General features: G+C 55.3%; 2 protein-coding genes and 1 non-coding gene across 21 annotated transcripts; 1 reads left to right on the forward strand and 2 right to left on the reverse strand.

Annotated features, from left to right (window-relative positions):
* Positions 1 to 760: 760 nt before the first annotated feature.
* Positions 761 to 15460, forward strand: ZNF692 (zinc finger protein 692). Of its 11 annotated transcripts, XM_035029444.1 has the most exons (13): positions 761 to 888; positions 1220 to 1387; positions 1558 to 1745; positions 2019 to 2050; positions 2415 to 2678; positions 3224 to 3272; positions 3362 to 3487; positions 3805 to 4023; positions 4111 to 4188; positions 4290 to 4368; positions 5782 to 5896; positions 8459 to 8558; positions 8693 to 9173. In XM_035029444.1, exons 2-13 carry the CDS (start codon positions 1316 to 1318, stop codon positions 8994 to 8996), a joined length of 1626 nt encoding a protein of 541 aa, XP_034885335.1. In that variant the 5' UTR covers positions 761 to 888; positions 1220 to 1315; the 3' UTR covers positions 8997 to 9173. The 11 variants fall into 11 exon arrangements, with proteins under 11 accessions (XP_034885335.1, XP_034885339.1, XP_034885345.1 ...); XM_035029448.1 differs by lacking the exon at positions 1220 to 1387; XM_035029447.1 differs by lacking the exon at positions 761 to 888 and having other exon boundaries at positions 993 to 1387; positions 3365 to 3487; positions 3808 to 4023.
* ZNF672 (zinc finger protein 672) lies at positions 10573 to 17672 on the reverse strand. Of its 9 annotated transcripts, none has more exons than XM_035029462.1 (5): positions 15295 to 15382; positions 14312 to 14434; positions 13495 to 13597; positions 12830 to 12879; positions 10573 to 12102 (listed from the first exon to the last, which is right to left on the reverse strand). In XM_035029462.1, exon 5 carries the CDS (start codon positions 12015 to 12017, stop codon positions 10641 to 10643), a length of 1377 nt encoding a protein of 458 aa, XP_034885353.1. In that variant the 5' UTR covers positions 12018 to 12102; positions 12830 to 12879; positions 13495 to 13597; positions 14312 to 14434; positions 15295 to 15382; the 3' UTR covers positions 10573 to 10640. The 9 variants fall into 9 exon arrangements, with proteins under 9 accessions (XP_034885353.1, XP_034885351.1, XP_034885350.1 ...); XM_035029460.1 differs by having other exon boundaries at positions 10573 to 12238; XM_035029459.1 differs by lacking the exon at positions 12830 to 12879.
* On the reverse strand, positions 15224 to 15295 carry LOC118026544. Its single transcript, XR_004683609.1, has one exon. It is a non-coding gene; the product is annotated as a small nucleolar RNA SNORD45 (small nucleolar RNA).
* Positions 17673 to 20538: the final 2866 nt, after the last annotated feature.

Below are 20538 nucleotides of genomic sequence, written 5' to 3' on the forward strand. Positions count from 1 at the left end.
CACAGGTTGTGACGAGCACTGGGTATTATATGTAAGTGAGAAATCACTAAATCCTACACCTGAAACCAATATTACTCTGTATGTTCACTAACTGTAAGTTACATAAAAACCTGGAAGAAAAAAAAAAATCCATGGGGACAATTAGATCACTCGAGAAGAGATAAAAGAGAGTATTTGGTCTTGATTCCAATCCATGGGGACTCTATATTTTTGGGGTACAGTGGTTGAGGTTCCAACAAAGGAAAGGAGGAGCGAATGAGGAAGAGGAGTATGGAGAGAAAGATCTACATTGTCAGATGTTGCTCTGAAGGCCAAGAGGTCGCAGCAAGTGACTTTGAGAAGCACCATTCCAGGGGCTTGACGGAGAGGAGAGCTCCTCTGGAGTCATTTGAAGAGAGCATGGGAAGTGAAGAAGAGTTTCAGAAGACTTTTGATGCCTCAGAGGGAAGCGTCCACAGCTGGATGGTTCTAGAGGCGTCTAGGTGGTTTTTGAGGTGGCTGATTCTGCACACGTGTTTGCACGTCGGTGGCAACTGAGAAGGAGAAATTGCTGGTGAAGTACACACCAGGGCCCGTTGTGGAGGCGACAGCCCTGAGCAGGCTGGAGGGGCTGGGGTTGGCACACGTACATTGCCCCATCAAGCGCAGGGACTCGCGAACACACGCCACCGCGCCCGGCTTCCCCGCAGCTCCGCGACACGCGGGGGCGATTCCTGCGGGAACTACGCCTCCCGGCAGGCGGTGCGCTCGGCGGCCAGTGCGCAGGCGCGCGCCGCCAGCCTCGGCCTGTCCCTTCCCAGCCGCCGGGGCCCCTGCTCCCGGCTGGAGCCACCGAGGCGGAGGGGGACGGGTTCCTCTTAAAAGAGAAACGGCCGCGGAGCGCGCGAGGTGGGCCCCCGTCCTCCCGCCGCTCTCCGGGCCTGCGCGCGAGGCGGGAGGGGCGCAGGCGCAGTCGGGCTGGGGCGGGTGGGGGCTCGCAGGTAAGGCCGGGTGGGGGTGGGCCGCGGCGGGCGCTCCGGGCGGCCTGGGGGCTGCCCTTGGAATTGGCCTGACCGACGCACAGTGAGCGTTAAGTGGGGCGGCCCGAGACGGGGTGGGGGCGCCCTCCAGGCCCCGGTCCCACCCGCATTCACCCCGCTATGAAAAGCGCCCCCAGTAGACCGCAGCTCCCCTTCCCCCGTCAACCAGTAAAGGCACTAAAGGCCTCGCTCTCTTCAAGGTGGAACTGTTACCCACCCCTCGCCCAGCCCCGGTTGAAATTTCTCCGTGAGAGCCTCACGCCCCTTCCCCACAGCTCGCGCTTCTGCACTTCAGTATGCTCGGGTCGGGCCACTGTTCTGACTTTGACCCTGTCTCCCTGCCTCCCCCTCCACCGCGCTGCTGCCCGGTAACGTAAGCTGGGGTGGTTCGGGCCCAGGGGCAGCGGATGCTGCTGAAATGACTTAGTCTTGCTCCCAGGTCACGGATGGCGGAAACTGAGGCCGCAGCGGCGGGTGGAGTCGGGGTCCCGGGCCCGAGACGAGGTCCGCCCAGACGCGTGTCTCCTCCACCCTGCAGGTCCTGGTGCCCATGGCTTCCTCCCCGGTGGACGCATCTCGCAGGCGGCAGGAGAAGCGGCGGCAGCTGGACGCGCGTCGCAGCAAGTGCCGCATCCGCCTGGGCGGCCACATGGAGCAGTGGTGCCTCCTCAAGGAGCGGCTGGGCTTCTCCCTGCACTCGCAGCTCGCTAAGTTCCTGTTGGACCGGTTAGGGGCCGGGGCGGGGCGCTGGGGGAGGGCACCCCCAGGTTGCAGCACCCAGTCCCCTCCCTGGGTCAGGTGCGGGCCCCCTGACCCAGGGGTGTCTCATTTCAGCAGAACAGCCTGTGTGATTTGTGGCCTCTCCGGGTCCCTTGCCCTCCCCTTGGTCTCCAGCGAATAGGGGGTCCGAAAGTGTGTGCGTGCTGAGAGCCGAGGGCCGTTGGCCAGGCTCCCTACCTAAACTGCCTCCCCTCTCCCCCACCCCCTTTCCCCTCGCAGATACACTTCTTCAGGCTGTGTGCTCTGTGCAGGTAGGTAGGAAATAACTAGAGGTTGGGGGTCAGGAGCCAGGGAGGGAAGAGGGGCATCAGGGAGTCATGTGGCCCAGAAGCACCCTCCTGAAGGGGATTGGATCAGAGGGGACCCTGAGTGAGTTTGGAAAAAGGTGGGGTATAGTTGGGGAGCCCAAGGTAGTTTGATGGGGGCAGCCTGTGGACAAGAGAGCAATGTCTCAGGACCTTGGGGGTTCTGGGCTCTGAAGAATGGTAAACTGAACTAGGGACTGGCCTTGCCCAGGGGGTTGGGGGACAGGGCTGTGAGGCATTGAGGCCGTGGTCCCAGGGTGAGAGTAGGAGGCTTCCCAGCTTGCCCTGACTGTTGCCTTCACCACTTCAGGTCCTGAGCCTTTGCCCCCCAAGGGTCTGCAGTATCTGGTGCTCCTGTCTCATGCCCACAGCCGAGAGTGCAGCCTGGTGCCGGGGCTTCGGGGGCCCGGGGGCCAAGATGGGGGGCTTGTGTGGGAGTGCTCTGCAGGCCACACCTTCTCCTGGGGCCCCTCTTCAGGCTCCATATCTCCAGAGGAGCCCAAGCCAGTGTCCTGTCCGAATACTGCCCGGAGAAGCTGGTGCCCGGAGGCCAGGAGCAGGTCGGAGCCTGCAGGTAGGCTGCAGGAAAGAAGAGTTGTGAAGAAAAGCGAGGGAAAGTGGCTCCCTCTCTGTAGCTTAGAACTCCATTTTCTAAAAATTATCCTCAAATATATATATATATATTTTTTTTTTCCCTCAAATATATTTTTAGGCATAAGAAGCAAAATACAGAATAAGATGTATGTTGTGTTACCATTGGTGGAAAAATAAGGAGAGAAAGAATATATATATACACACACATATATATATTTATTTATGAATGTATAAAATATCTCTGGAAGGGCATGTAGGAAACCAGGTTCTCTGTGGGAAGAACTAGGTGATTGGGGGACAGTATTGGAAAAGAGACTTTTCAAAGTGTACCTTTTTATACTTTTGTTTTTTGAACCATGTGAATGTATCATCTCTAAAGTAAAATACCCCTTCCCATCCCAGTAGGATCTGCACCCTCTTCCTTCTTCCCCAGAGTCCTCCCACCACTTCAGACCTTAGAAGTATACCTGTCCTCATCCCCCAAGCCCAGAGTTCCTTCCCCTTTGACCCTACCTGTGCCAACAGGTTTGGAATCTGAGCATGATGAGAGGACTCAGGAGGCCAGGTTGCCCAGGTGAGGTTGGGGGTGGGAGGGAAAGGATAGACTTGGGTGAACAGTGCAGGTGAGGGAGCAGAGCCTGAGGCTTCCCTTCCTTGGTCCAGCAGGGAAGTGGGACCCCTACTGGAGACCTTCCCAACCCCAGGAGAAGAGGGGGAGGAGGAAGATGAGGATGAAGAGGAGATGCTCAGTGATGCCAGCCCATGGACCTACAGCTCCTCCCCAGATGAGCAAGTTGGGGTTGTGGGAAGATGTTGAACAGAGCAGGAGGAGGGAGCAGCTGGTCAGGGATCCCGAGCTTTCCAGACTCAAGGGAAAGGCGTATTGGTGGGGAAGGCAGAAAGAATTGGAGGCTTTCAGTTGGGGAAAGGGGATGAAGTTAGGCTTAGGGGAGAATGAAAGCTGAAAGCAGGTGTGAACAGAGATCCTGGGGTATGGGTAGGGTTGTTCTGAGTTTGGGATTCTTCACAATTTAGGGGCTGGGGTTGGGTTGAAGGCTAGCTGAGAGCCCAGGGAGATAATGCCCTCCTCTTTCTTCTCTTTTCAGCAGTGATCCAGATGCCCCCAGAGTACTTCCTTCCCCTGTCACCCATGCACTTGAGGGGGAGACACCCCCGGCCCCAGCAGCTCCCCTCAATCCTCTTGCTGTACCATCCTCATCAACGTCATCATTGGGTTCTGGAGCTCTTCTGTCTACGGAAGTTGGGGTACAGCCGGAACTCAGAGGGACCCCTCAAGCAGCCCAGCAGACTGAGCCCCTGGCCAGGTAACCTGATGGCTGAGACAGAGGGCAGGGGCATCCCGGGACATGGCCCTCCCTCGAGGCCCTCTGCTCCCTCTTTGCTGCCCATAGCCCTGGGAGTCAGGCCCAGTCTGCTCTGACCTTGGCCTGGGAGGAGGACACGGCACAGATCGGCCCCAAGAGAATTAGGTAGGCCTGGGGGAGGGGGGGCCTTGGGGAGGGGAGTGAGAGGAGGGGGCTGAGGAGAGCCTGTGGGAGTTCTTATGTTCCTGCCTATCCTCCTCCCCCAGGAAAGCTGCCAAAAGAGAGCTGCTACCTTGTGACTTCCCTGGCTGTGGAAGGATCTTCTCCAACCGGCAGTATTTGAATGTGAGGACGTGAGGGGCATAGATTGGGTTCTGTGTGGCCTCAGAGGTATATATGAGAAGGGCTTAAGGAGATGCTGAGGTGAAGGAGAAGCTGAAGCAAAGAAGCTTGGGGTGTGGGTGGATTTGGAGATAGGAAGAGAAGCGTTGGGGTGGACCTGCAGAGCTTACCTACAGTTAAGAATCACTAAGCCAGACAACTGGTAGATAAGGCAGAAAAACAAGCCTCAGGTGCACAGCTGCTGTCCACCCCTGCTGGTTGCATGGGCCCTCCAAGGGTCATATGGGGATAACGATGGCATTCCTCAGGCTCTTGGAATGCTAGCAACTGTTCTAAGCACCTGATGTGGGTCAAGTCTTTTGATCTTCAAAACATCCCTCGGGAGTAGGTGCTGGTACTGTTCCTTCTGCAGATGAGGCAACTGAGGCACACAGAAGGCTAGTGGGTGGTAGTGCTGGGGTTCCAGAGTTCACCCTCCGCCGCCTGGCCCTGCTGGCAGGAGTGGGTAGTTCTAGAGCCAGAGGACCAGAAGATGCAGCCTCACTGCAGGAGAGGTTTGGGGCACAAAGAGGGAAGGGCCACGGCCCCCACACTTATCCAGAGCCCTCCCAGACCACGTCCTGAAGTTGAGGGAGAGCCCAGGCCAAAGGGATGGTGAAGCAAGGGTGTATGGGATTTGGGAGAGCAAACGGGTAGGAAAGCTCTGGGATGAGAACTTTAGTGGGGCTAGGCAAACACACAGGAGCCTGTTAATGAAGAAGACTGAAGCAGCCTCAAGCAGCAGTTTAACTATGGGAAAGTGGGATTATAGAAAAGGGGGAAAGCCCATGTAGCTTATGGAGCCAGGATGTAAAATTAGGTCAGACAGGAGAACTATTTCCCAGATATACTCAGGGAGTGAAAGAACAGACTACCCCTAAAAGTGTTCCGGGTTGAGAGCATGCATGTGTGTGTGTGTATGTGTGTGTGTGTGTTTCCAAAGCAGATTTAGGAAAACGTCATATAATATGTACCTGTGATGAGCTATTAATAAAGTAGGCAATCTGGGCAATATTACTGTACATTGATATTGAAGAGGGTAATCATACCTACCCAAATTGTGTTCTCATTCCCAGCAGACAGCAGCTCCATGGTTAGGGAACCAGGAGTGTCACCAGAATGGCACTTTGTTCAGGGAACTGGGCTTTGTAAGGAAGGTTGTGGCAAAAATGTGAGATAATGCAAATCAAGGACAGAATAGGATGAGGGCAGAGGTTGGTGTCGGGATAGGAGGGGGTGCTTGCCTTCGGATGAGGACTGGCCAGGAGGATGTGAGCTGGTGGTGAGAGAACTGTTGTGGGGAAAGCGGGGGCAGAGGAGTCTGTCTGCTGGGCCAGCTCTGGTGGTTTCCCTGACACTACCCGTTTCCTTTCCTAGCACCACAAAAAGTACCAGCACATCCACCAAAAGTCCTTTTCCTGCCCAGAGCCAGCCTGTGGGAAGTCCTTCAACTTTAAGAAACACCTGAAGGAGCATGTTAAACTGCACAGTGGTGAGTGGTAGAGACGCCTCCTCATTTCCCTCCTGTGCGTGCTGTCACCTCCACCTATGGGTGCCCTCACTTCTCCATGTGGGTCCTGTCAGCTCCCCCTGGGGGTCCCTTCACCTCGCCTGTGGGATGACTCTCACCTCAGGTCTCTGTGTGGTGAGCACCTGCCTGCTTGAGACTGTTCTAGGTGCTGAGATACCACAGGGAACAGAGGGCAATCCCTACTTCATACGACGTCCACTCTAGTGATAACAGGGATATAGACACGTGAAAGCCCAGAAGGGGAAGGAGAGCATGAGGCAGGAGTCTCTGTGGTAGAAGGGGAAGGTCTCTAAGCAAAGACCTAAGTGAAGGGAGGAATGGAGCCTTGTCCACGTCTATGGGCAGCACTGGAAAGGCCCTGAGCTGGCTTCCGCGTGGCATGTTCCAGGAAGGGAGGGAGAGGAGGCCTGGAAGTTAGAAAGGGAGGAAAAGAGGTCAGACAGTGGTGGGGGCCTCCAAGACTACCATCAGCGTGGCTTGGCTTCTGGCCAGACGAGATGGGCAGCACCTCAGCGTCTTGTATAGCAGAAGGACACAACTGACTTTAAAAGGAGCAAAGTGACTGCCATATGGACAAATGGGACTGTAGGAGCGTGCAGCGTGTGGGGAGAGCAGCCTTGACATGCTGGTCCAGTCGAGTTGGTCGGGGGGGGTGGCTAGAGGCTGATGTGAGCATGAAGGAGGAGGCAGGAGGCTGCTGTGAGGACATACTGGCCACAGGTGGGTGGGCAGGAGGGCGTCGAGGCTGACTTGAAGGATTCCAGCCTGAGCACCTGGGCAGAGGTGATGAGATTTCCTGAAAAGAGGGGAGAGGCGGGCTTTAGGAAAGGGACATTTTATTTGGGACATGCTCATTTAGGCATCCCAGAAGATGTGACTCTGGAGTTCAGAGATGTTTGGGGGGAAAGAAATGTGTTCATCACAAGCACACGGGTGGTATTTGGAGTGAAGGTGGAAGCAGCTACATGGAGTGAGCGTAGGTAGAACGGAGTTCTGAGCAGGGCAGGCGGGAAGGGCAGTGCCCAAGCGGCCAGTGAGGCAGATGAAGACGTGGAGAGAGTGCTCTAGGGGGAGGGGAGGGTGGGTTGTGACAGTGCAACGAGACTGAGCAACATGAGGACAGGCCGCTGGACGTGGTGGGAAGCCACCTTTGACTAGATGACAAGGGAGGACAGCCAGAATGGAGTGAGTTCAAGGCAGGGAGGAGCTGGGGCAGTAGAGTGAGTATGGGCCCCTCTCTGGAGTGTTGCTGTGAAGACAAGTAGGGAAAGGGGGTCTTAGCTGGAGGGCTGTGGGTTTGGGGGTACAGATGGGAATGATCCCACTGAGAGAAGAGGCTTCCTGATGCCTAGGTTGGGGGTGGGGGGAACCTCCGGTGGGGGGGAAGCAGTGTATCTCTGCACAGCTGGAGGGGACTGCAGTGGAGCAAGGAATAGTCTCACACACGGGCACGGAAGCAAGTTGGCTGAGGGCTTGGGTGGGGGGACGACATGGTTATTCTCCCCTGGCTTCTCTCCTTGGTGACTTGAAAAATGAGGTCCCTGCTGATGAGCTAGCAGAGAGAGGAGGTGGTGTGGAAAATGGCCTTCTGGGCTCCTGAGAGTGGCAGAGTGAACTGACCGAGAAAATGCAGAGGCTTATGGTGGGCCCTTGGGACCTGTGGTTGTGGATGAAAGGAGAGGCCGAGGCGTAGATGAACAATCCGTGGGTTGTGTTTCTGCTCCCCTTGCCACACCTCTGTATTCCTGGAGCAGGCCAAGAGTTGTGTTTACTTTGAGTTGGATTTTAACCGAACAGGTACAGCTAAGGGAGAGAGCGGCCAGTGAATTCGTGGTGTGAGCGAAGGCAGGCTACAAAGATGCCCTGGAAAGGGATCTGGGAGAGGAGTGTGGAGGGGGCAGTGGGAAGGCAGCGGGCTGCTGGGCTGGCAGCGTGGAGTCCCAGGCTTATCGTGGCAGGACACAGGAGGAGGCCCCTGCTGAAACTGCAGTTTCAAGGAGGTGCAGTGATGGGGCATGACCTGGGAGTGGTGGCTGAGAAGGGTGGGAGACCAGGTCAGTGAAGGTCAGGGAACAGCAATGTGGAGTGCTGGACGTGTAGGAAACAAAGCAGTGGCATGAGTAATGGCCGAGGAGAGGGCCTGGAGTCAGAGGTTTGGGGAATGTGGTGGTGTGGAGGTGGGCTCCCAAGGGGTGGTGAGACAGATGTCTCAAGGACGCCACGAGCCACAGGGATGCCCCGTGTATGGGCTGCCCTGAGACTTGGGGGTAGAAGAGAGAGCCCATAGCAGGCCTGTGGCAGCTGCGGGGGAAGCGCAGAGGGCAGGTGGTTAGTGCTGGTAGGGAGGCAGGTCAGGGAACATGGAGCAGATTGACAGCCAGAGGGCATGGCTCGGGGCTGGGAGGGGTGGGATAAGCAGGTTGAGTCGGGGACAGTACTCCTGTGAGGGTTGACAGGTGGGCTGGGCTGAGGAGGGGCCGCGGCCTGCGGATGGATGCTGGGGTGACCCCTGTGAACCCGCAGACACCCGGGACTACATCTGTGAGTTCTGTGCCCGGTCTTTCCGCACCAGCAGCAACCTCGTCATCCACCGGCGCATCCACACTGGAGAGAAACCCCTGCAGTGAGTGTGGGGGCGCATGGTGGGAAGGTAGGGCTGCCAGGGGGACCAGCAAGACACAGCTGAAGGAGGGGGAGCCCCTGGGGAGGCTGAGGTGGGCTGAAGCCCTGCCCTTCCCCCCACTGTCCCTGGCTCAGGTGTGAGATCTGTGGGTTCACCTGCCGCCAGAAGGCCTCCCTGAACTGGCATCGGCGCAAGCATGCCGAGACAGCCGCGGCTCTGCGCTTCCCCTGTGAGCTTTGCGGCAAGCGTTTTGAGAAGCCAGACAGTGTTGCAGCTCACTGCAGCAAAAGCCACCCAGCCCTGCTCCCAGCCCCACAAGAGTCACCTGGCCCACTGGAGCCCTGTCCCAGCATCTCTGCCTCTGTGACCCCGAGGTCCGGTGAGGAGTCCAGGCCCTCTGTGGTTCCTCAGGCTCTGACTGTGCTCCCTCAGCAGTGAGCATTCCTGAGCTCTGAGGAGCCAGACCCTGGAGACTGAAGAGGAGGGAGGAAGAGAAGTGCCAGGTGCCTGGTCCCCAGAAACCAGGGTGACAGGGAGTGCAGGGTGGGGGCACAACACAAGCCAGGCTACTTTAGTCTTCCTCAAGGACAGAATAAACCCAGTATTTTACATGGACGTGTGTGGGCAGAGTGAGTATTTTGGCACCTGAAGCTCAGGAATCCTGATTCCTTCGGAAGCAGGCTCTGCTGGAATATGCCTGAGTGCACCATAGGTGTGGGCCGCGGTCCTCTCTCTGCAGGCCCCTACCTCAAGGACCCAGCTTTCTTTCCCAGTTTGCTTTGGCACTTTGCAGTCCTCCTCTGCGGACTGTCCTACCTATTCTTGCACTCGAGAAGGGCAGGCTGTGACATATGGGGAGCGCTGGGTCATTCCGGAGGGATTAGCTGGAACAGGAATGGTGGTATGTGAGCCTGAGCCACATTCGTACTCTGCATTGACCAAGAGAACCAAATGTATAGGCTGGAAGAGTCTTGCCTCCCAGTGCAAAATCAAGGGGGCTGTACATGCAAGATCACTGAGCTACCTTGGGAGGGGACATCTTAGAGCTTCAAAAGGGCCTGACTCTTGGATCACTCCTCAAGTCTGCAAAGACAGCAGCCTCTGCTTTGACAAAGTAGGCTCTTGGCGTCTGGAACCCAAACAAACAAGCTTTATTTCACCAGTCATAAGCAAAAAAAATCGCTGGCCAATTTCAGATTTTCTGCCCTGCACTATTGACTCTGTGGAGCTCAATTTCCGCATGGCTCCAAGCTTGATTTGGAAATAACATTCTGATGCTCCACTTGGCAATACTCTGCTTTATAGACCCCATGTGGTCTCAGTCTAGGGCCCGAAGTTAATGCCCCTCCCCCCCACCCGCCCCAACTGGAGAATATTGCCCTGAGAGGCACTTTGATCTGGACACCATCAGGTCTGTCCATGGGACAGGTGGGTGCTTTGCTGAGGGCTCCTGCCCAGCTTCACTCTGGGTGGGCCTTCCCTGCCAGGGAGCAGGCCGGTTGCTTCTGGCATGATGTCTTTCACTGAAATGAGCTGTCCCATGATCTCTCTGCCTACACATTTCCCAATATCCCTGAGCCCAGGGGGAAAGCAGCAGAGACTCAAGTAGAACCAAGGGGCAAGAAGCCCACAGGCGGCTGGTTGTCCCTGTGGCCACATCTGTGATCATTACCTGAAGATGCAGGACAACAGAAGTAGGCGGGAAGGAGAGCTAGAGGAGACTCAGGCTGGAAAGGGGGATGGGACGAGGGCAGATAGAACACAGGTCGGGAAACAGGAAAACCTCTGAGGGCGCCGCAGCAGCGACGGGAACACACCAACACCTGGGCTCTCTTCCCTGTCTAGGAGGTCTCCCTGACTCCCTGCACCTACGCCCCAGGGGGAGGGCAGGGAGGACGGCGGACGGGAAGAGCCGACCAGGGAAGTAGATGCAGGGGCGCGGCAGCAGTCCAGGTGACGGGCTACCGTCGGAGACGTGGAAAGGCGACCGGCAGCCACGCTGTCTACACAGCCCTCCGTCCCCGTGGCAGCGTATCCGCGCTTGCCTAGCCCACGACAGACGAGCTGCTCGGCAAGTGTCCCTCAACTAGGACACAGAGAGTCCGGCTTCTCCTGTCCTGCCTGCCCGGCAAAGATGAGCGCAGCCCCCGCCGTGGCCTGGGCGGCCTGGGCGGCGGCCCGAGCGCGCGCGTGCGCCCGCTGGTGCTGCGAGAGCGAGCGGCTGTGGCTGAAGCACTTGCCGCACTCGGCGCACCGCGCCGGCCGCTCGCCCAGGTGGGTCTTGCGGTGCAGCGCCAGCTTGGAGCCCACGCCGAAGGCCTTGCCGCACTCGGGGCACTTGTGCGGCTTGAGCCCCGCGTGGTTGCGCCGGTGCACGTTGAGGTTGGACACGCACGTGAAGCGTCGGCCGCACAGCTCACAGCCGTAGGGCTTCTCGCCCGTGTGCGTGCGCAGGTGCTTGGTGAGGTCGGAGCGGTCGCTGAAGCGGCGGCCGCACTCGGCGCACGGGAAGGGCCTCTCGCCCGTGTGAATGCGCTGGTGCACCACGAGGTCGGAGCGCTGCCCGAAGGCCTTGCCACACGTGGCGCACGCGTGCGGCCGCTCTCCCTGGTGGCTGCGCCGGTGGCGCAGCAGGGTGGAGCTTTCGCTGAAGCGGCGCCCACAGTCGCCGCACGCATAGGGCTTCTCCCCCGTGTGCGTCCGCTGATGGCGCACCAGCGTGGCGCTCTCCGGGAAGCCCTTTCCGCACTGCGGGCACTTGAAAGGCTTCTCGCCCGAGTGCGTCTGCAGGTGTCGCGTCAGCGTGGAGCTCTTGCCAAAGCTCTTCCCGCACACGCCGCACCGGTGTGTACCCGGAGCGCGGGGCTGAGCAGCCGTGGCGCCACCGGGGCTCCGGGCCGCGTGGACGCGTGCGGGGCTCCGCAGGCCTGCGTGGCTGCGGAAGGCCCGCGGGCACTGGGCGCAGCGGCGCGGCGGCTCGAGGGGCGGGAGGGGGGCCCCCCACCGGTGCGCCCGCGCCTGGTGGAAGCGCAGCGCGCTCTGACGGAAGGCGCGGGCGCACAGCGGGCAGCGGCGGGGCCGCTCGGGCGGGTGCCGGCGGCGGCGGTGAAGCAGCAGAGCCGACAGGTGTGGGAAGCTGCGGCCGCAGGCGCGGCAGGGGCAGGAGCGGCTGCGCGGCCTGTGCGCGCTCTGGTGCAGGTCAAGGCGGCCACTGTGGCGGAAGCTCTGGCCGCACTCGCTGCAGATGTAGAGCGTCTGGCCGGCGTGGGCGCGTCGGTGTGCGCGGAGGTCGGCGGCCAGGGCGTAGCGCTCGCCGCAGTCGAGGCAGCGGTAGCGGCTGTCGCCGCCGTGGGCGCGCTCGTGCCGCAGCAGCACCGAACTGTAGCGGAAGCTCTTGCCACACTCACTGCACACGTAAGGCCTTCCCGCCGCCGCCGCCGCCTCTGACGCGGCGAGCATGGTGAGGGCTAGGCCGGCGGGCGCTCGGGGTCCAGGCCGGGGTCTGCCGCCTCAAGCTGCGCGTTGCTCTCAGTTTCCCGAAGGCCTACCAAGGGAGTAGCAGAGGGAAGAGGGGGAGGCCTGGAAAACGGGTCTGCAGGTCCAGGTTCCTTCTTTTGTGGGGGGGCTCTGCAGCTTTTTCTGGAGTGGGCTGCAGCCAGGTTCACCCTGAGCCCTGAGCCCTACAGGGGGAAGGTCACCGTAAGCCACGGGAACAGCTGCAACAGCTACACCTTGGGGAATGGAGTGGCAAGCACAGGGTCCCTGTTTCTTGTAACCCCCAGCTAGGCCATCTCCGAGTCCATTCTCCAAGAGGAGGCAAAGCCATAAACTCCTAGAAATATTGGCGGGTGGGGGGTGGGTGGGGGTGGGGTGGTCCTCGTGCCACCAGGAAGGGCAGGAGGGATTCAGAGAGGGAGTTTGCTTCCAAAACTCTGCTTGGCAGGGGATGAGGAGTACCCAGCCTGTTTTCTGTCCTTAGATCAGAGGTCTTGGCCTGGAGATGCACTAGGCAACACCCAGGAGGGATGGGCAATGAGAAGGCCCCCCGGGCCTAAACCACATCAACACCTTCCTCTGAGGCCCTGGTTTCCTAAGTCCCCAACGTGAACCCAGCCAGATCTGAGCTGGAAGGACAAGGAGGGCAATGGGATGAAGCATAAACCTGAACAGAAGCAGCAGTCTGGGCAAAAGTCTCAGAAAGGGCTGGGGCCTGGGCAAGGGAGGGTTATCTAAGAGACCCCAAAGTATTGCACCTTGGCTTTGGACAGTACCTGATAATCACTCCGCACCAGTACACAGCCTCAAAGTTCCCCGGCCTAGCCTTGAGAAAGCAATTCAGGACCCAGGAAAGGGACAAAAAGGAACATGAACAATCCACAAAGAATAATATTAAAAGTTAATGGCATTATCCTAGAAGTGCTTTTCACATTTTCAGGAACCCTGCGGAGAAGGAAGAAGCATTCCTTCTTAATTCTCAGGTCATCCAAGTTCTTCGCAAATATTCTGCAGACTTTTCTCATTGCCCTATCTCCAGGGATCTGAGAACCCAGAGTAGTAGAGAAGCCCCTTTATGGGAATGGGATCTGATCTGCTATCCTCTTTATCTCAAATGTTATCCCTGAATCCTCTTGACAAGTTGGTCCAGGTAGCGGTCTGGGAGCAGGATCAGCCTTTCTGTATAGAACCTCCTGTGGGCCTCATCACTGAGTACTCTCCTCAAGGCTACTGGACTGGTCCCAGCTAAATTCAGTGGAGATTAGATATAGTTGCTAAGAGTTATAGGCTGTGTCACTCAACAGGTCAGGGAGAGGGAGCAAACGAAATGGTCAGCAGTAGTTTTCTTATTGGTATATGGAAACATCATAAATACCCAGAGCTCTGGTTAAAACACGCCATAAATGGGATCCATTGAAAAAAAGCCTTGAAAGCCACAAACCTTCAGGGGTGGGCTCTGGAGTTTTGCTCCTCTCCACACTGGGCAGGAGTGGCCAATACAGGATGTTCTCTTCTCATGCCTTTGGAGCAGGATGTTCTGTACCCTGCAGGGATGAAATGAGAGGGAAAACATGAATTTACATTGAGCAAAGGGGACAGAGGCAGGGAGAGAAAGAAGAGGGGACTATTTTCTGGAGGAGGGTATTGTTTTAATGGACATTTTCAAATATGAAAAACTAAAGAATAATATCACAAATTACTCCCTCATCTTTAGCATCTAGCTACATTTTGCTATTCTGTTTCATCTATCACACTCCTCTCCCACACACTTTCTCTTTCTCCTTTTTTTTTTTTTTGGTCTTCAGTATTTTAAATCCCAGACATCTCATTCACAGAGAATGAGTTTAAGCAAAAGCTGCAAGCAGGGGCAGGAGCCCCTCTGCAGACCTGAAAACAGTCTTTAGAGAGAATCTCTCAGTTCTTCCAGAGGGAACTTTCAGCCCACATACTTGGCTGTCTATTCTGGGTTGTCAGTTCAAAAGAATGTTTGCTCTCATGTGAGTCAAACCTTCCCTCAGGACTCAATGTTTGATCCAAATGCCAAAGAGAGCAATGCACATGCTGGTGAGGGTTCCACCTCACGTGAGGGACTCCAGGGACCATGGCACCTCTCAGGCCAGGTTTCTGGGAACCCACCCCCTGCCTCCCAGGGCACAGGCCCAAGGAAGGTGAGACAAATGCACAAACACAAACATGCATACATAAATGGCATATAAGCAAAGATACAATTTCTCCCCATTACAGATGTGGTGACAGACCCTGATCTAGGGGGCAGGTTTGGTAACTGAGTGCCAGAGTACACCCCTCAAGTCTCTCTTCTGCACCTCACCCCATGCTGGAGTTTGCCCTGGAAGCATAGGGGTCTATGCCTGGGAAGAAATCTGAAAGAAAAAAAATAATAAAATATTACTGTAAAAAAAAAAAAAGGAATAATTTCTAGACTATCCTAACCACTTTCCCAATTGAGAGTTTTCAAGTTGTATACTACCAAGTTCATTTTAAGTAAAAAAGTAAGTACAGGAGGAAAAAAAAAAATAAGTACAGGAGGGCTTGGAAAGAGGGAAGGAGGTAATTATGTGTGAGTTGGTGAAAAGTCTTAATTGTTCAATACTTTAAAATATTTTAGAAAAAAATAGTACTTTTCAAGCATTTAATACTTACAAATATTTACAAATACTATATATGTAATTAAAAACAGGTACTAAGTAAGATAAGCTAATGAAAAATTAACATTCATAATTGATAAACTATAAAAATAAACTTCTGAGTTTTATATATCACTTTATTTTTGTTTCTTAATAAAGAGATTGCAGGTATTTCATACCACATCTAACCATATCTAACATATTACAGATCAAGAGTATGGTAATTGATCAGGATTTAGTACATCAACAATCTAACATGAGAGCAGTTTAGTTCTTTTTCTTTTTTTTAAATGTAATCCTTTTTTTTTTAATTAAAAAAATTATTTATTTATTTATTTGAGAGAGAGAGAGAGAGAGAGAGAGAAACAGCATGAGAGGGGATAGGGTCAGAGGGAGAAGCAGGCTCCCCGCCGAGCCGGGAGCCCGATGCGGGACTCGATCCTAGGACCCCGGGATCATGACCTGAGCCGAAGGCAGTCGCTTAACCAACTGAGCCACCCAGGCGCCCCCTTTTTTTTTTTTTTCAAGGTGTCAGTGTAATTTTACAGTTTACATCAACTTTGGATTCAGCTAATACACGCCATCACATCATTGACCTCTTTTTCTTCTGAGTTGTGTCCTTCAGTTAGTACAAAGATTTTCTTCCCTGGTTATCTGTTCTGCCAGGCCAGTACTTCTGGGGCAGGATGAAGAGACAAGTGATCATCGTGCAATTCCTCCATCGTGAAGCCACAGCTGGGTGAAAGTGGTGCAGGAGTGGGGCTGAGGGCTGTCCCAGATGCACTGTGCACGACAGTGGCCCTGAGGCATACGTGACTGAGCACTTGACATGTGGCTGGTCCAAACTGAGGTATGCTGGAAGGGTCAAATACACTCCTAATTTCAAAGATTTAGTACGAAGAAAAGAACGCAAAACATCTCATTAATAATGTTTAATGTTGATTATATGTTGAAATGGTAGTATTTTGGATATATTGCGTTAAATGAAATGTATTATTCAAATTAATTGCCTACTTTGGGGCCTTTCCATTTATAGTTCCACCTGTAAAGTCCCTTCCCCTCTTTTTTCGGGGCTCTGCTCCAGTAACCCCCTCCTCAGAGAAGCTCTGCTGAGCACCTTCCCACTCCACAGCCCCATCCCCTTACTTGGCTTTATTCTGAATAATCAATGAAAGTAACAGGGAATAGTAGTCCCATCCATTCTAGGAAGGCTTCAGCCCCTTTTCTAGGTAAGGATGGAGTGTGGAATCTAGAACACCAGAATGGCTACTCCTGACCTAACAGAAACAAGATCCAGTACTTCAAAAGAAGTTGCCCGTTTGAGCTTCAGAGCTAGGCTGGCATGTGTAAAGAACTGCTGGAAATAGGAATGACAGCTGCTTTCCATCCCAGATGCCCAAGCCTGATCATGATCCAAGTACACTCTTTTGGAAGTTTCGCCTTCACAAAGATTTTACTGTGAACTGGGAAGTGTGGAGAAGATAGGGATGTTGGCAGGGAGAGAACATATGTAGTGGGATAGTTTATTCTCTATGTTCCTTTGACACGTGGGCAAAACTGCAACCCAAAGGGGGCAGAGCACCCCAGAACTGGGATGTGGGAAGGGACAACACATGGTGCTTTGCACCTTCCCTGGGCCTAGCAAGACGTTGGGCACACAGAGGGCACTCAATGCTTTTTAAAAATGATGTATTAATCTGGAATACAATTCTTTCAAATGTTAGGTTACTGGAGGAGGAGGCCTCTCTCCAGTCATCTTATCCTCCATAGCTCTATCTACTGCATATACTGCAAATACTCTTGCTTTGGCTTATTGAAATGGAACTGTAACATCCGCACGGGAAGCACGGAGGCAAGTGTCCAAATTCTGGTTCTTCCATTACTAGCTGTGTGACCTTGGACAGGGGACGTCAGGTATCTGGCACTCCTGCCTGGGAAAACTCAGTAAAGGAAGCTATTACGACGTTTCATATGAAAAGAAGGTTAGAATATGTGTAAGTCTGAGAACTGTGGTTGCTGAGTCTAGGTTTTACCCTCTTCAGGACAGTTCCTCTGAAGAGGGATCCCGAATACAGGGTCTGACTCCTACTCTACCTTAAGGATCCTAAACGTTCTGCAAAATTTTTAAGTCCTTCCCCGACCCCCAAAGAACCCTTCTTCACATGATGAGAGCAGCGTGGGCATTCTGTAGCCCCACGCCACACCCCGGGAGCTCTCGGAGTAATCAGGGAGCCTGGTTACTCGGTTTAAGGCTCGTTACCTGGTACTGAACGGGAAAGGGCGCACACCTGAGTAGGTCGCAGCGCAGCCAATCCCGGGCGCCTCAGCCAACTGTCGTCACGAGTTGCTAGGCAGATTCTCCTTGGGCGCAACTTCCCACCCGCGGTCCCACCCCAGCTCCTCGCCCTTGGCGCCCGCACACCAAAAACGTAGTGAGCAGTCGGGGGCGACTAACGCCACGGAGCCCGACACCGCCCTTTTTAAGCCGTCTTAGCCTGGCGATGTCTGCGTCGTGGGGCCGCCGGCCCCGAAGGTCACCGGGGGAAGCCGGGGGAGGACAGGCGGAGGGCAAGGCCCGGGAGGAGCAGGCCGCCCGGCGGCCGCGAGCGTGGCCGACCAATCGCACGTCCCGCCGCGCCTCCGCGTCACTTGTCGCCGGGGCGGCGCTCCCGACAGCCGCAGACGCTAGCCGCCAGGAGCGGAGGGGAGAAGGCGGGCGACAGTTGGGGACCGCCGCCCCGCGCCAACCCTGCCCTCCCAGCCCTCAGTCCCCTCACCGGTCGCCGACTGGCTCCTTGTACGCCACGCGGTTCCCACTCGGCTGGCTCGCCGACCCCCGCCTCCGGACTTCGGGACTAGGGCGTTGAAGGGAGGAAGGGGCTGGCGGAGCGCGCGGCCGCCGAGCGGGGGGAGCTGGGAGGCGCCTCGGGGTGGGGAGCCCCGCTCCAGGCCCGCTCTCCGCGGCTGGCCAGTGGTCGGCCTCGTGCGGGCCGCGTCACCGGTTGCTGGGATGACCAGACGGCGTAGTAACGGCCCCGCCTGTTCAGCGCCGCCAGCCCCGGCCCGAGACGCGGCAAGGGGGCAGGGCCACCACTGGGAGCCAAAGCCCGCCTCCCTCCCGGGCGAGGCCCCGCCTTCTTCCCGTGCTTCACCCGTCTCTGCCTTCCCTTTTGTCCGCCGCCCGCCCCCGGCCGGTCCCGCCCAATCAGGGGAAAGGGCGCTGCGCTCGGTCGCAGGCTGCTGTGGCGGAGTTCCGCGTGCCCAGTGGTCTCCCCGCTGCTCGCGCGCGCCCGCGGGGACGCGGACGCGAGTTCTCGCCGCCGCTGCTGCTGCCGCCGCCTCCCGGCTAACGGGTTCCTGGCGTGGAGCGACCGCGGGGGCCGCCCTCCCCAGTCGTCCCAGTAGTAAGTCACTGAGGCCACGCTTGGGGCCCGGCGCCGCCTTAATCCTCCCCACAGCTCTGCCACGGAGGTTCTCGCAAATTCATGACCCGCGCAAGGGCGCACTGCCAGGGTTGGGGATGCTCCTGGTCTGCTTTCCAGCCGCCTCTTCAGGAGCTGCTAGGCAGAGCTCCTTGTCCAAGTGTTGAGGCTTCGGTGTGTTCCACCGAGAGGTGGAAGTGCAGCTGGGAGCGTAACAGCCCCTTCTTCAAGGCTGCGGATCATCCAGAACAGACTCTCCAGGATGGCTCTCGGGATCCTTCTTTACCTGCTCTGATCTTCCTCTGGAGAACACTGAGTACCGCTCATCCTGCTACACATCCAGAGCTTCTGTCCCTCTGCTCTGCTCAGGAGCCCCCTTGAATCACTGTGCGTTTAGACTCCTCATGCCCTAGCCCCTGGTTCAGCCTGGAATGCTCTTCTGCGTTTAATTCCAACCATTTTTAAAAGTTTAGTCAAATGGGCGCCTGGGTGGCTCAGTTGGTTAAGCGACTGCCTTCGGCTCAGGTCATGATCCTGGAGTCCCGGGATCGAGTCCCACGTCGGGCTCCCTGCTCGGCGGGGGGTCTGCTTCTCCCTCTGACCCTCCTCCCTCTCGTGCTCTCTGTCTCTCATTCTCTCTCTCTCAAATAAATAAATAAAAAATCTTAAAAAAAAAAAGTTTAGTCAAATGCTGTCTCCATTAACCTATATGCTGGAATGCCGCTTTCCACCCTCAGTCGTGGGTGTGCATCCATGCACGCAACCTCTACGTGTTGGCATAGTCCGATGACGGCTGCCACCTCTGTAGTAAAAGGACAGGCCTTGTCTTACTCGGAAGCGAAGCCCTGCACATCACAGGTGCTCAATGAGTGTTTGCTGACTCACACGTGACGGTATTGTGTAAGGAGTGCAGGGATGGCAGCCGCCGGCAAGGAAGCAAAAAACGGACACAGGATGCAGGCCTGGGGTTGATGAGGGCCTGAACCAGGAAGGGATGGAGGTGGGAGAAGTAGAAAAGGAAAATGTGCTTGCTGCAAAGTGCCGTATGCAGATAAGGTAATGTTATGCAGAAGGTGACTAGTTAAGAATGATTACAAAGCCTTTCAGGCCTGAGAAACGGATTAATTAGGACATTTCTGGACTCACTGTTCAGTACGGATGACATGTGTTTACGGGACACTGACACACACAGTTGGCCAATTTCGAGGAGTGACTAGGATAGTGATAAATACATTACATAATCGAAGGGGCTGGGGATATTTAACCTGCAAAGGAGAAACATGTTCATGACAATGACGATCCTGGAGTCCCAGGATCGAGTCCCGCATCGAGTCCCGCATCGGGCTCCCTGCTCGACAGGGAGTCTGCTTCTCCCTCTGACCCTCCTCCCTCTCATGCTCTCTGTCTCTCATTCTCTCAAATAAATAAATAAAATCTTTAAAAAAAAATTTGTTTCATTGTTAGTCAGCATACAGTACATCATTAGTTTTTGATGTAGTGTTCCACGATTCATTGTTTGTGTATAACACCCAGTGCTCCATGCAGTACGTGCCCTCCTTAATACCCGTCATCGGGCTAACCAATCCCCCCTCCCCCCTCCCCTCTAGAACCCTGTTTGTTTCTCAGGTCCATAGTCTCTCATGGTTCATCTCTCCCTCCAGTTCCCCCCCCCCTCATTTTTCCCTTCCTTCTCCTAATGTCCTCCGTTCTATTCCTTGTGTTCCACAAATAAGTGAAACCATATGACAATTGACTTTCTCTGCTTGACTTATTTCACTTAGCATAATCTCCTCCAGTCCCATCCATGTTGATGTAAAAGTTGGGGATTCATCCTTTCTGATGGCTGAGTAATATTCCATTGTATATATGGATCACTTCTTCTTTATCCATTCATCTGTTGAAGGGCATCTCGGCTCTTTCCACAGTTTGGCTATTGCGGACATTGCCGCTATGAACACTGGGGTGCATATGGCCCTTTTAAAAAAAAAGATTTATTTATTTGAGAGAGAGAGAGAGAGCGTGCCTGTAGAGGGAGAGAATCCCAAGCACACTCTGCCTTGAACACAGAGCCTAACACGGGGCTCGATCCCAGACCCCTGAGATCACGACCTGAGCTGAAACCCAGACTGAGCCACACAGGCACCCCAAGACAGGGTGAGGTTTTGGATCCCATGTGAGGAAATGGTCAGTGCCCAATGCTTGCATAAGTCCAGTAATGCCATGGCAACATCAGTCCATTGGGTTTGACCAGAGGACACTGTTATTGGTTTAAGAGAGAGACAGAAAAGGGGAGTAAAAGTACTGAATATTTATTCACTGTGGGCATGCGGCACATAGTACATGCTTTACATTGCAGTTGAGGGGAAAATGAAAGGTAAGTAAGCAGAGTTAAGGGTATAGACCACTATTTCAATCCAT

This window comes from Mirounga leonina, unplaced genomic scaffold (assembly GCF_011800145.1).
Source record: "Mirounga leonina isolate KUSES-001 unplaced genomic scaffold, KU_Mleo_1.0 Mir_239, whole genome shotgun sequence".
Lineage (NCBI taxonomy): Eukaryota > Metazoa > Chordata > Mammalia > Carnivora > Phocidae > Mirounga > Mirounga leonina.